This window comes from Thalia democratica, chromosome 3 (genome assembly GCF_965202585.1).
Source record: "Thalia democratica chromosome 3, ktThaDemo2.hap1.1, whole genome shotgun sequence".
NCBI classification, from domain to species: domain Eukaryota; kingdom Metazoa; phylum Chordata; class Thaliacea; order Salpida; family Salpidae; genus Thalia; species Thalia democratica.
The window spans coordinates 19,914,995-19,927,979 of record NC_139167.1 but is presented as its reverse complement, the minus strand read 5'-3'; the positions used below and the strand labels follow the sequence as shown (position 1 = coordinate 19,927,979).

Below are 12,985 nucleotides of genomic sequence, written 5' to 3'. Positions count from 1 at the left end.
GTTTTATAGAAACTGTGTTGATACTTTTCATTTAAAATGTATACAAAAAGCTATGCAATTCGTAAATCTAAATATGAAGCAAACAAACTTTTTAGAAGTTTTCTTTGTGTTTTAGAAACACGGTTTTTGTTTATGTCAAGATATATATCTAACATTATTCTTAAAACAGCTTTTTTTTATTGTATGCAAAAAGTTTGAACTAATAAAGTAATCTTAATGTTTGCAATACTTTAATCAGTTGTACTAAAGCAAGACTTAGAGTTATTTCCTACAATGAAGTTTTTTGTATTATACTAGATACGTATAAAACTTTATACATAAATAGTTGCAGAGTAACCATTACACAAAAGTATTTATCTAAAACATTATCTACCTATCATACATGCGAACAAGCCATGAAGCAATTACTTTTCACCTTACTAGCTGTGACGTCACAATTAGCCGTATCTTCTGCTGCTAATGAAAACAAGGAGGCGCCGAAAGCCAGCATAGAACTTAGCCAAGCGGAACTGAAAAGTTACATCGAATTGACCATTCGGCAACACGAAGCTTATAAAGAAACTTGCAGGTTAGTTTTCTGTTTTTTTTTAAATATATTTGTACTAATCTGTTTTTGCTTGATAAGAAACATATGTCGAGGAGAGATAGCTAAAGCTTATAACTCTTAAAATAATTATAAAATGATAACTTATAACTCTGAAAATGTTTAAATGTTTTGTAGATTAGACCAGTACTGGGATAATGAAGTTTGTAAGCCCTGCAGTAACATCTGTGGAGTTGAAATAAACCAGTACTGTCAACAAAGATGTCCAGGTTAATTTAATTTACTTTAATTTACTTTGTACTAATTTTCAGTTCTCTAACTTGTTTTTCTTATATTTGTCTGTTTTTACTTACTGATATCATTTAAAATGTAAAAAATTATTTGCATTCAATTTTGATTGCTGTGTTAAAAATACTTTTCTCGCTATTTCTTTTATCGAGTTATTTGTAACCAGGCAAGTTTATTTGAATTTATTACCATTTTCAGGGTACATTCGTCAAAACTACCAGCGTACAAACGACGACATCAGCGACAAACAAGACGAACAAATATTCCTGAACACAATGCTAATAGTTGGTGTGTTCATACTGTTTGTACTGGTGGCTGTGCTGCAAAGTTGGATGCTTTGCAGAATGCTGAAAAGTAATGGAAACAGCAAAGAAAAACAAGGTAAGTAAGAAAAAATATCTAAAACTTGAAAAAAATCATTCTTTTAGTTTGTGACTCGCCTAATTTATTGATAACATAAAGTAACTGTTTTTGAACTATATTTTCAAATTAAAAATAACTTAATTTTTCAGTCTTTGAAATGGGAAGCTGGACGACAGGCTTGACCGATTCGAGGGAGTCAAACAGGGATATCACCAGGCCCGAGAGAACTCCGTTATTTCAAAACCAGGGACGCGAAAACAACCAAATTGTAAATGCAGGACAGGGGGCAGCTACCACTCAAGAACCAGCCAGTTTCAATCGTCAGGACAGTGAAAGCAACTTTGCGGACAGAAGGGCTGACAGAAACAGGTTTAATCAGGTACCCGCATCTGATCATAACGATAATTGTTAGGACTTAATAAAAAAATATTATTGGTACTTACAGTGTATCCGCTTAATGTTATCCGTTAAACTTGTTCTGCCTTGTATTACAAGCATTGTTCTAAGAAGTTCAAAAAATATTTTTTAACATCATGTTTGTCAAAAATTGTTTTGTTACTGCTTTTCTTAATTTATAGTATTTTTTGCTGTCTTTTCTCCTCTGTTCCTAACTTTCAATGTGTTTGATTTGCCAAATTATTGTACATGAAGCCAACTTAAATTAATACGATCAAAAATATAAACATTCGTTTTTCGTGTGCGGATTAAATAAATAAATAATTCAATTAGTTTCAAACTAAAAACTGCTATAAAGTTCTACAATTTTAGATTTTCTTTTACAATATTTTTAAAAAAACTGCAAGCTCATAAAGTTTAGGCCAGCTAGTTAATTAAATTAAAAGGAACGTATGGTTTTATTTAAGTTTGTTGTTTGACGATTGTTTCTAAAAACAAGTATTGCTTTTATTTTCATGTTCCTTAAGGCGATTTTTAACTAAATTTTTTCTTTTGTTTTCTTTTCATTATATCTTCAATTCTTATTAACTTATTATAGTATAAAATTTTGACAATTTTAGTTTTTTACTAACCATTACACATAGTATTAGTTAATCAATAAAACAAAGTTCATAAACTTGTTTTAATCTGTTTAAAAACTTTTATTTTCTTTACTTTAAAACTTTTCGTATTTAAATGAAATTCATAAATAAAACAGTTACACTTACAAATGCTTTATTTTGTAGCTACAACAATTAAAACGATCTTAAAAAATAATATTTTAAATTATAATTTAACTTAGTTTGACGTTAAACAAAGTATAATTCGTCTTTGACTGAAAAGTACGAATGCAAAAAACAAGTAGTGTTTTTAAACTAGTATTATAAAAATATTATAATTCAGTGGTAAATGTTTTATTTGTTAGTTTTATTACCAATTAAGTATTTCTTAAGCTGACAGTAAACATATGATGAAAACTGTAGATTTAGTTTAAGTTAAGTGATTACTTTTTCCATACTTTTAGTAAAGAGGTATAGTTGTTGAATATTATTTACTCAGTAACAAAACTACTTTTTGATTCCCTGTAACAAACAAGTAATAAAACTAGAAATATATTACAACAATCTAAACAAAAGAAATTGATATGATATTTTTTTATTAACTTGAAATAAAATTATTTAAAAATTATAATCAAAACCTTCAATTTTTTAAACTGTGATATATATATATATAAATTTGTTTGGCCTATATTTTTACTAAAAAGTATAAAACAAAAATGTTGTGATTCTCTTCACAAACTAAAAATCTTTCGGGGTGGGCCAATTGTGCAAAATAAGTGGATAGCAGTTTAAATTTATTTCATTCACGAAACTTACTTAGTTGTCCAATTCATTTCAAAAAATAAAATTTGTACAAATTACTTAAACCTTTTTTACTATATCCAATAAAGTTAAAATTCTAGCTAAATTTTGAAAAGTTAGTCTTGCAAGTCTTACATGCTCGCGGGTCCCAGTTTTAATTTTCACGGGCAAAATTCTAATTGAATATTGTTAGCATTTGCAGGCCAGACTTGAACCGCGGGTTGGTCGTTGCCAGACCCTAACTTAGTTTATTCTACAGAAGTGCTTTATTGTTTGGTGTTGATTTTGTTTTATTTGTCTGCATAGTCAATAAGTTTATATAAGTTAGTTTTATAGTTTTGATAAAAATTAATACTACTTTTTGAAAGTGTTTAAACTTTAACTTACTAGTAATTAAACGGTAAACAGAAAAATTCAAAATTTTTGTTTAAATTTTTTTTCCGGTTTTTTTAATGAACAGTTTATGTTTAAACTACATTTTCATAAACAAATATACTTCAGTTTTCTTTTGATTATACAATAAAATAAAAGTAAAATAAACTATAATTGACAGCTTAGTGTGTCTAACAAATTAAAACAGGATAATTAAGTTGTAAATTAATAACATAACAAATTGTACTTTAGTCTGAATTACGTAATGTTGAAACTTTTATGATTTGTAATCATCAACTGAACAAACATTACTGGCTCGCTTTCAAAGTAAATATGAATAAAGTTTTCATTACTAATTACAATTACAATACTAAACAAGTTTATAGGTGTTTATAAAGGCATATTAATAATTAGCGAAGTTTATCAGTTGTAAACAAACAATTTTAGCGCCAAAAATTGCCTTATATATATAATTCTTTTTTTAGCTTAGTATTTTGTATATATATACATATATATATGTATATATATATTAAAGGTTTTATACAAAGTTCTGATCGATAGTGCTCGACAAATCAAATTGGAGCTTAATATTTATTTATTTAATTATATAAAAACTATAATTCAAACAGCTGTTAAAATGTTAAAACATTTTTTCCAAAATAACCTTTTTAAACTTTCCTAAAAAGCATAGAATAACATTTACAGCGTGTTTCAAATTCAACTAATCGTACAATAAACTGTACCATTACTACGTCATAATTACCATAAAAAATTCTAAAATCGAAATTTCCGTTTACTATTATAATAAACTACAACTCACTGAAGATCACATGAAATTTTACATTTCAATGTGTGAAACAGCTGTTTGAATTATAGTTTTTATATAATTAAATAAATAAATATGTATATATATATGTATAGATTTAAGTTATTCAACTTGATAAATTAAATTTTTCACACTAAGCCCACCTCAAGGGCTACATAATAAAAAAGATTATTTCAAGATGTAAAACTCAAAGGACTCGAGTTTCGTGCCTATGCACTCATCAGCTTCAAAACAAGTTTAAAATGAAATATGTACATATATATACTTAAGTATATAGCAATTTTTATATTTATTACACTTTCTTAGCTTACCTTAGTTTTAAAAATGTCTTAATACACTGCAAACTTTTATAAGTAGAAAGTATGAATTCAAACAATTTTTAAACTCATACTTTTAATTTGAAATATAAAATTTTAGGATAATATCAAAATACAATTAACTGCGCAACTACTTTTAACTAAACAGTTTTTAACTTTTTATATACTTTAAAATAGAATGAAAATTCTTATATTTATTATTATTCGTTGTTATTACTTTTTTTCATTAAGTGCATAAATGCTACAGTACTTGTCGTTATGTTTTCATTTATGAAAGTTAAAATCAGTTATCGTAGAGTTCACTTTTTTAAAACTATTAAGAATTATATAATAGTTTATTTATTTATTCAAATGTAAAGTTATTTTTACTGTTTAAGTATAGTTATTAAATTAAAAATATACTTTTAGAAGAAAACAATGTAAAAGTTTAACGTAAAAACGTTTCAGCGTAATATTACATTATATATTGTATAGTTCTTTAAAAAAGTTAGAAGCTATCATACAAGTATTCACATGCTTGCTATTAGTATTGTTTATCTTAATTTGCAAGTTAATTTAAAGTCATATATTATTAAAGTTATTATGTTATTATTAATGTTTTTAAGTACATATTTAAACACAAAGTTCAGTTAATTTTTGTCTAGTGTTCTTTCCTTTCATTTAGTTTAATTGATTGTCTTAATACATAACAGTTAAAAGTTTAGATAACAAAAATTTTTGTGTAATAACTTGTAATAAACTTTATAAGCATGTGGTGTACGACTCGGTAACCGAAAAGTTATTTCGTACAACAGGTCCTTAGACAAAACGTTTTGGGCGCTTTTTTATCGTTTAAGATTATTTTATAATATGAAGTGCTAACAACAAACTTATTTGTTGAGTTTAAACTTTGTAAAATTTTTTTAAGTAAAGATAAAACTAAAACTTAAGTTTTTAAAAGTTGCAAGCTATAGTTCTTATAAAAATGATATAAGTAAAGACTGAAATCGCTTATTGTGCACAATATCTAAATTCTAAAATATAATAAACTTGTTAAAGCATTTATCAATTACTTTTTAAAGCTAGTCAGCATAAATTAAATTGTTTAGTGACTAAGGTTAATGGTTGTTTCAAAAACAACAGCAATCTTAAAAACGGTTTAGTTTAAACTTAAATAAATTTTTTTTTATATCTTATAGCACTCTACTTGTAAAAAAAAAAACAACGAATAAAGAGTCTGTGCCTATAAATAAGCAAAAAAAATTTACAAAAACAGCGAAAAACTTTTCAATATTACTCAAATTTTTATAACTTAAGTTACAATAGTTTTTTCATATTCATTTAACTCTATGACACGTGAAAAAATCATTTTATATAGAACTATTTAAAAACAAAAACTGTACCTGATTACTAGTAAGCTCCTTTTTAAGGGTTATTATAAATATGTACCAGCCTTTTTAGAGGTTAATGACTTCGTCAACATTATAAAACTACTTATAATTTTAGTTTAAGTTTTAGTGTTTTACAATTAAAATTCCTCATGAAAGTGATTCACAATATTAAAGTCTTTACTAAGTTAAGAGAAGTAGAAAAAGCCTCAATTTTTATTGCCATTTTTTAAACCTGGAAATAACTTCGTATAAAAGTATAGGCGCTCAGGTATAAATAATACAAAAGAGTATACTCGTAAGAATTTGTTTGTTAAGTAGCTTTTATACTACTATAATATGTGACCAAGTTGAATAAAACGCTTATATAATATAATTTTTAAATGTACTTGTGATTCATTAATAAACATAAATAAAGAGTTTAACAATATGTTTTATACTTCATCTAAAATAATTTTTTTTAAAGTTTTTTTTGTAATAAACACATTTCTCTTTAAGTAGTTTTATTAACTAGTTTTCTTAATTTAAAATCATGGTATTTTTGAACTGTTTTCTTAAATGTAAGAACCAAGAGTCAAAAAGTTGTTTTATAAACATAGAATTTATGATAACATTTCAAATTAAACGTTTTAATTTAAATAATAATAATTATTAATATTATGAAAATATCACAAAATAGAAAACTGAAGTTAGTTAATAGTGTTTTTTTTTTTATTTATATGCTAAAACTAAAAGCGCTTGAAACTTCAAAAATATTTCAAACTTTGTTACTAGTATTTTATTTTTGAATTAAAGTAGAAATTCAGACTTACTGAAAAAATACTTACGTATAAATTTTCAAAGAACAGTTTTTATAAATTTAAACTACTATTGTTAAAACTTCTCGTAAAGAGTATGATAAACATTTCTAGATGTATGTTTAGAAACTTATGATATTAAACTGCTCTTAAAACTATCATGAATTTTTGTAGGTGTATTTTTAGGAATTTTATGATATAAAACTGCTCTTAAAAATATGATAAACATAAATAGGTGTATTTTTTGATATTAAACAACTTTTATTATTTTGCAAAAGTATAAATTAATTAATCACTGTTAACCTAAATTAAACACACAAAGAATAGTGCTTTAATTTATTTTTAATTGCACTTTGGTAATTATAATAATTTGTTTCGCAGTATTCGTAACATTTTTAACCCTAACTGCAACTAATAGGTACAATTTCTAAATCCGTTTAAGTTAATGTCAAAAATTTAGTACAAAATTTAAGCAACTTGCTGTTTTAATTTTCATGTAAAACTTGTATTGACTTATAAATTTTTAGATAAATGACATGCTATGTTTGAAACATTTATTTTAACATTTAAAAATACGTTTTCAACTATATTAGTGATGGAAAAGCTTCTAAGTCAATATTAAGAGTAAACAAACTTGTAAGGAGTTTTCCGAATTCCGTGCATTAAGCTTTAAAGATAAATAAGAGAAAACTCAAAAAAAGTTTTTAGTAGTTCTGAAATTGTGCAGTATAAAATGACAAAAATATTGTTAACTTTTTTAAACTTTATAGACATTTTTTATTTTAACTTAGCAGAAAATTGTTTAATCGTATTTATTACATGTCACAAATCTTTCAAATAAACATGTTTTGTCTTTTTTAAGGTTGTTTAAAAACGCGATTAAGATAAAAAAAATCTTTATAGTTTTAGTATTTTACAAAACAGTACAAACTTTTTTTGATTTGAATATTATTAAGAATTTGTTGCTTTTATCAAAACAAATTTCTTAGAATGGAATGGTTTTGTATGTTTCAAATTATAAATAAGTTGTTCAAAACATGTTTGTTTTCTTGTCACGAAAACACACAAAACTCTGAGATTAAATGAAAAAAAAACTAAGTTTCTTTAGGATTAAATCCGAATTAAATCAAAGTTTTTAGTTTACTTTTAGAAATGAAATGACAGAATTTCAAATTTTTTTTTAATTTTAGTAGTTTAGTTATTTATTAATTATCTGCTATGATTCTATGCGTCTGTATAAAATAAACATTTTATCAAGATTGTAATAAAGTTATGGTTTCTTATTTTTTATTGATCAAATACTTGATATATTTTAAAACCAAAAGTAAAACTAATTAAATAACTAACATGCTACACAAAACACAAAAACCAAAAGTACTTTTACTTTTATTTCGCCGGTGCGTTGAAAATTCTTAAGTTTCATTGGTTGATGTTAAATGAGGTGTTACACAAGTTTAGCTAAAATTAAGAGAATTTATTTGTAATTTTTGTAAAATAAACTTAGAAAGATTATTTTTACGTTTTTTTTTTAATAAAAAACATAGCTATATTCAATCAAAAACTTTTACAAGCTTTTTTACTTTTAATAATAAACTATAATTTATGTTTTTGTTTATAATTTAATAATAATAATGCAAAAATTAAGTATATCACATGCATATTGCATAGCAAAAAATATATAAAAAAATTAAAAAAAATTTGTGAGATTCTTAATTTACAATTTTAATATTGTTCAACAAAAACAGAAAAAAGTAATTTAAAGTTTATTTTCATAAAATACTTATAATTCAAAAATCAATGTATTTTTAGTTTAAATCTTTTAATATTAACAGTAACTTTTTAAAAGCTTGATAAGTCAAATTAAAGTGGAATTCTCGACAACTGTAATTCATATTTTATTATAAAAAAATAAGAACGCTGTACTGTGGCTTAATTATTTTTTTTTATTTTCTGAAATGAAAAACCAGTATAACAGATATATTTCATTCCGAGTTTACAAATTGCAATTTATACTAAGTTGTTTCTCTTTCATACAAAATTTTTGGCATGAATACTTTTACAAGGTAATTACCCACCGGTAATTCCTGACAATATTTACCAACTTGTCATTCGCTTTATCAAGCTGATGTTTTGAAAAGTTTTTCAGTTGCGCATTTTACTTCAAGTGAGCAATACTGTTATTTTGAACTGTTTTTTTTTTTCTTAGATAGTTTTGCCTTACTGACAAATGACTTACTTTTTATGTTTTAGTATATTGCAAAGCTTGTATCTATCTAAAAAGTTTAGAATAACAAAACAAGCTAGTCTTAGCTTTTGTTAGATTGATTTTATTATTATTTATTTTTACTTTGCAAAATTTTTAAAAATTTCATTTTGATTTTTTATACTTAAGATTTATAAACACTTTAATATACTATCACATTAGTCACATAGTTTTGAGTAGTTGATTTTAAATGTTTAAAAACTTTTTGAGTAATGAGATAAATTAAAGTTTCAAAAACCCAAAAACAGTAAAAACAAAATTTTGTAAGCTTTGAATTTAAACGATAGCACAAATTTAAGTTTACATACCTTATTATAAAACATTTTTTGAACTTTAGTTGAAAGTATTTTGTTTACATTACTTTAAAAAAAATGTTATCAATGAAATGATATGTTTAATTGAAAATTGTTTTAATATTTTGCTTTTGTAAAAGCGTTGTTTGAATATAACAAATTTGAAACAGTAAGAAGATGTAATTTCAATAGAACAACTGTAAAACAAAAAAACTTCAACTTTTTTATCAGTCGAATGGAATAAAGCTTATAAAAAGAATATTTAAAAACTTACTTGCAGATCCAAAATAATCGTAACTTTATAGTAAAGTATTAAACATTTTCAACTTTCTGTATATTTATAACAATTTTGAACTAAAAGCGCTTTCTAGTTACAAGCTGTTTTATGAGCCTTCATCATTGTGCATTAAAAATTTTTCCCGCTACTAACAACGTTGACTATGACGTCACAACTGTCTTCCCCGGCTCGTGAAAAGAAGGAGGCACCTAAAGTCAGCATCGATTTAAGTCAAGATGAGTTGAGAAACTACATAATATTGCAAATAAAAAACTACAAAAAGAAGCTACTCAACTGCAGGTTAGGTGGTATTTTATTTTATTTGAAATAAAACTAGTTGACTAAAATAATAAAATAAAACTGAATATAATTATAAATAAGTAGTTTTTATTACAAACAGATTGGATGAGTACATACAAGAAGGTATATGCAGACCCTGTGAAGAAATTTGTGGTGTTGAAATCACTCAATTGTGCCAAACAGAATGTAAAGGTAAACTTTATTGTTACATTGGGCTGTTTAATTAATGTAAATTTATTTTTTGTTTTTGGATCTAACTTTTTAACACATTTAAAAAAAAAAATTTAGATCTTACCTTTCTACCAAATTGTTCACAAATTTTGTTCTATTAAAAATAGTAACTAAATGAAATATTTTCACTTTAAAATTTTATTCAGGCTACCCTCTTATAGCCCACAAGCGTGAAAACCTTGCCATAAATGACAACCAAAACCACCAGATCTTTATCAATAGAATGCTGATGTTGGCAGTTTTCGTCTTGCTAGCTGTTTTGATCGTCTTCCAAGTTTTGATCAAGCGTAAGAAGAAAACAAAATGCAAAAAAGCTGAGGATGATTCAAGTTGGTTGTGTAGTTGGCAAGTTTTAAATATAAAAATTAAACAAAATTACATCTGCGTAAATAAAAAATCAATTTATTTCTGAGAATATAACGAGGTTGTAACGAATATTTGACTTACAAACTTTTAACTGCAATAAAACTTGGTTCTTAAAAACTTTTTATCATTTGTAATGTACTAAAGTCACAAACGAAAGTTAGCAATATTTTTAGACACTGGTGTGGGTGAAAGTCAAACCACATTCCTATCAACTCCGATGTCAGTGAGATCTACTAGAGGTGGAAACAACACAGAAAACATCCCGTTGGTGCCTTTGGAGAGCGATGGTCAACAAGGCAGGAACGGAGAACACACTAGTACTCAGGAACAAGGAAGTGTGGGTAATTTGGAAAATGTCGGGAGAACAGTTCAGGAACCTGTAGACAGAACATTTACTTGATTCATACTCCTGAAATAGAAAAAATACTTTGGTACATTTAGAGTTTTTAGCTTATTTTATTTACTTTTACTTAAGATTAAAAATACTGCAAAGTATATAAAAGTGTATTATAAAATGTTTAAACTATCGCCTTAATTTTTTGTTTCTATTAATAAACATAAATGCTATACTTTGTGCTTTGATTTATTTCTTGTTTATTATTTATTTACTGAGTTATCACAGCAACCAACAAATGTTTATACTGTAAATTCATTAAAAAAAATTTTAGCTGTATTAAATGAAAAATGTCAAAAAAATATATTAATTAATTTAAAAAGGTCAATAAACATAGATATAAGTTGTTATATTAAAAATCATATTTTAAGTTGTTTTTATTTGTATTTGTTATAATTACAAAAAAATAAGTTTATTATATAAGTGTTTACAACAAAAGTGTTTTAAAACGTAAAATAATGAAATTGAGAAGCTTAAAAAAATAAAATAAATTGCAAGAGTAATCTTAACCTGAACTTTTCCACTTAAACACTGTACAAATTTTCCTATAACTAATGTAAGAAAAAAAATCACAAGAAATGTTATTATATCGATCAGGTGTTAACGGCAAGTGAGAAATGTTTCTATTGTGTTGTATAATTGCCAACAATAGACAATACCGGATATACAGGTGGGTCATTTTCTTTTGAGAAAACATTTCGCAAGGAAAAATTGTACCGGATTTCCCGTCATTTTTTGTAAAAAGGTGATTCATGTAGGTATAAATATGTACGTAATCAAATTTTACGATTAATATTTACGCATTGGCACAATTGAAGTAACCTGTTCCCTTTAACGTATTTTGATAAACACAATAAAAGTTGGTGTTTTATTTTGTATTTTATTGTACTTTTAAACCACTATATTAGCAAAAAGTAAAAAGTTTTGAGAATTAAAAATAAGTTGCCTTGTAATAGTTATAAAATTTGTTCTAGGTAAAAACAAAACAACAAGTTTTTCTAACATAAAAGTAGTTTTAGTTATATGCTTTATAGCTAAAGGTAAAATGAAACTGTTTATTTTTTAACAAACAACGCGCTAAATATTTTTTCTTAATTATAGTTTTGTTTTACTGTTGTATTTTTTTTATTATTTAAGCAAAGGTATAGCTTTAGTATTACAATACTTTTGAAATACTTCTTAATGTTTTTAAGTAATTTTCTGAATGCTATCAAACTTACTTTTACTCAATTTACTTTTAATTTTAAATTCACAGAAAAGACTAAAAAATAGTACAATGCTATTAAAAAAAAAATTTCAGCCATTAATAGTTGTTTACTGTAATATGTATCCTAAAAAGCTTTCAATTTTAAGCAATTGGAATTTAAACTTTTAAGAGAAAGTAGATTTTGAATAAAAACCTGCCTCGAGGTATTTTTCCTTTCAGTACGTCATTCTGTTGTTTGTTTGCTTTTTAGCGTTTTTTTATCTGTTATTAATATAATCTTAGGTCAAAACTTTATCTAACAAGTTTTACCGATCTTTATCACGTATTAATTCAAAATTTATTTTACAGATTAAAGCAACTGCAAGCTCTAGTTTTTAATTTGTTGTTTTGTTTGCTTCTTTTACTTTGTTCACTTCTATTAGTTTACTGACGCAAATAAGCTTACAAAACTATTCAATCATAACCAACTTGTTCTAATTTCGATCTTAAGCACGAACATATTTTATTATGTTTAGAAAATAACAAGTAATTTATACTGGGTTGAAGCATTTTTGCTTGTTTGTGTTAAAGGGTGATTTCTAAGAAAACTTTTGCTCAAATCTTATTTGTTAACTTTACGTCTGTGTGTCAGTTTTAAAGTTATTTTTACACAAAAATAGCTAATTTTCAGGTTAAAAATAGTTTTAAAAACTTTAAATTAATTTTAAATACTAGTTTAAAGTACTAATGACTGATATATAGTATAAATATAACGTTATAAGAATGTTAATAATCTTTATTTTTAGATAAATGCTTGGTTTATTCTAGCTTTGTAGGCACTGTTCAAAAATAAGTTTTAAAACGCCTGGAAATCTCTACGGTAAAATTAATATTATAACCTTTTAGTATTTTGAATTAATCAACGACAGCAAAAATACTTTTCAAAGTGTAACGTGTTTATTAAAACAATAATTAGTCAAAACATAACTAGACGTTTAATTATAT

At 24.9% G+C, this 12,985-nt stretch overlaps 2 protein-coding genes across 2 annotated transcripts; both read left to right on the top strand.

Annotated features, from left to right (window-relative positions):
• Positions 1–329: 329 nt before the first annotated feature.
• Positions 330–2,351, top strand: LOC145831782 (uncharacterized). The gene is made up of 4 exons (XM_082939118.1): positions 330–568; positions 722–813; positions 1,031–1,213; positions 1,345–2,351. Exons 1-4 carry the CDS (start codon positions 396–398, stop codon positions 1,605–1,607), a joined length of 711 nt encoding a protein of 236 aa, XP_082795244.1. The 5' UTR covers positions 330–395; the 3' UTR covers positions 1,608–2,351.
• A 7,072-nt stretch (positions 2,352–9,423) lies between these two features.
• LOC145831912 (uncharacterized) lies at positions 9,424–10,924 on the top strand. Its single transcript, XM_082939267.1, has 4 exons — positions 9,424–9,803; positions 9,904–9,995; positions 10,181–10,363; positions 10,574–10,924. Exons 1-4 carry the CDS (start codon positions 9,667–9,669, stop codon positions 10,798–10,800), a joined length of 639 nt encoding a protein of 212 aa, XP_082795393.1. The 5' UTR covers positions 9,424–9,666; the 3' UTR covers positions 10,801–10,924.
• Positions 10,925–12,985: the final 2,061 nt, after the last annotated feature.

Bases quoted from the DNA above. Each gene is read 5' to 3' on its own strand.
- LOC145831912 (XM_082939267.1), top strand. From the start codon at position 9,667: ATGACGTCACAACTGTCTTCCCCGGCTCGTGAAAAGAAGGAGGCACCT. The intron at 9,804-9,903 runs GTTAGGTGGTAT...TATTACAAACAG, and splicing joins AAGAAGCTACTCAACTGCAG to ATTGGATGAGTACATACAAG. The intron at 9,996-10,180 runs GTAAACTTTATT...AATTTTATTCAG, and splicing joins GTGCCAAACAGAATGTAAAG to GCTACCCTCTTATAGCCCAC.
- LOC145831782 (XM_082939118.1), top strand. From the start codon at position 396: ATGAAGCAATTACTTTTCACCTTACTAGCTGTGACGTCACAATTAGCC. The intron at 569-721 runs GTTAGTTTTCTG...AATGTTTTGTAG, and splicing joins GCTTATAAAGAAACTTGCAG to ATTAGACCAGTACTGGGATA. The intron at 814-1,030 runs GTTAATTTAATT...TACCATTTTCAG, and splicing joins CTGTCAACAAAGATGTCCAG to GGTACATTCGTCAAAACTAC.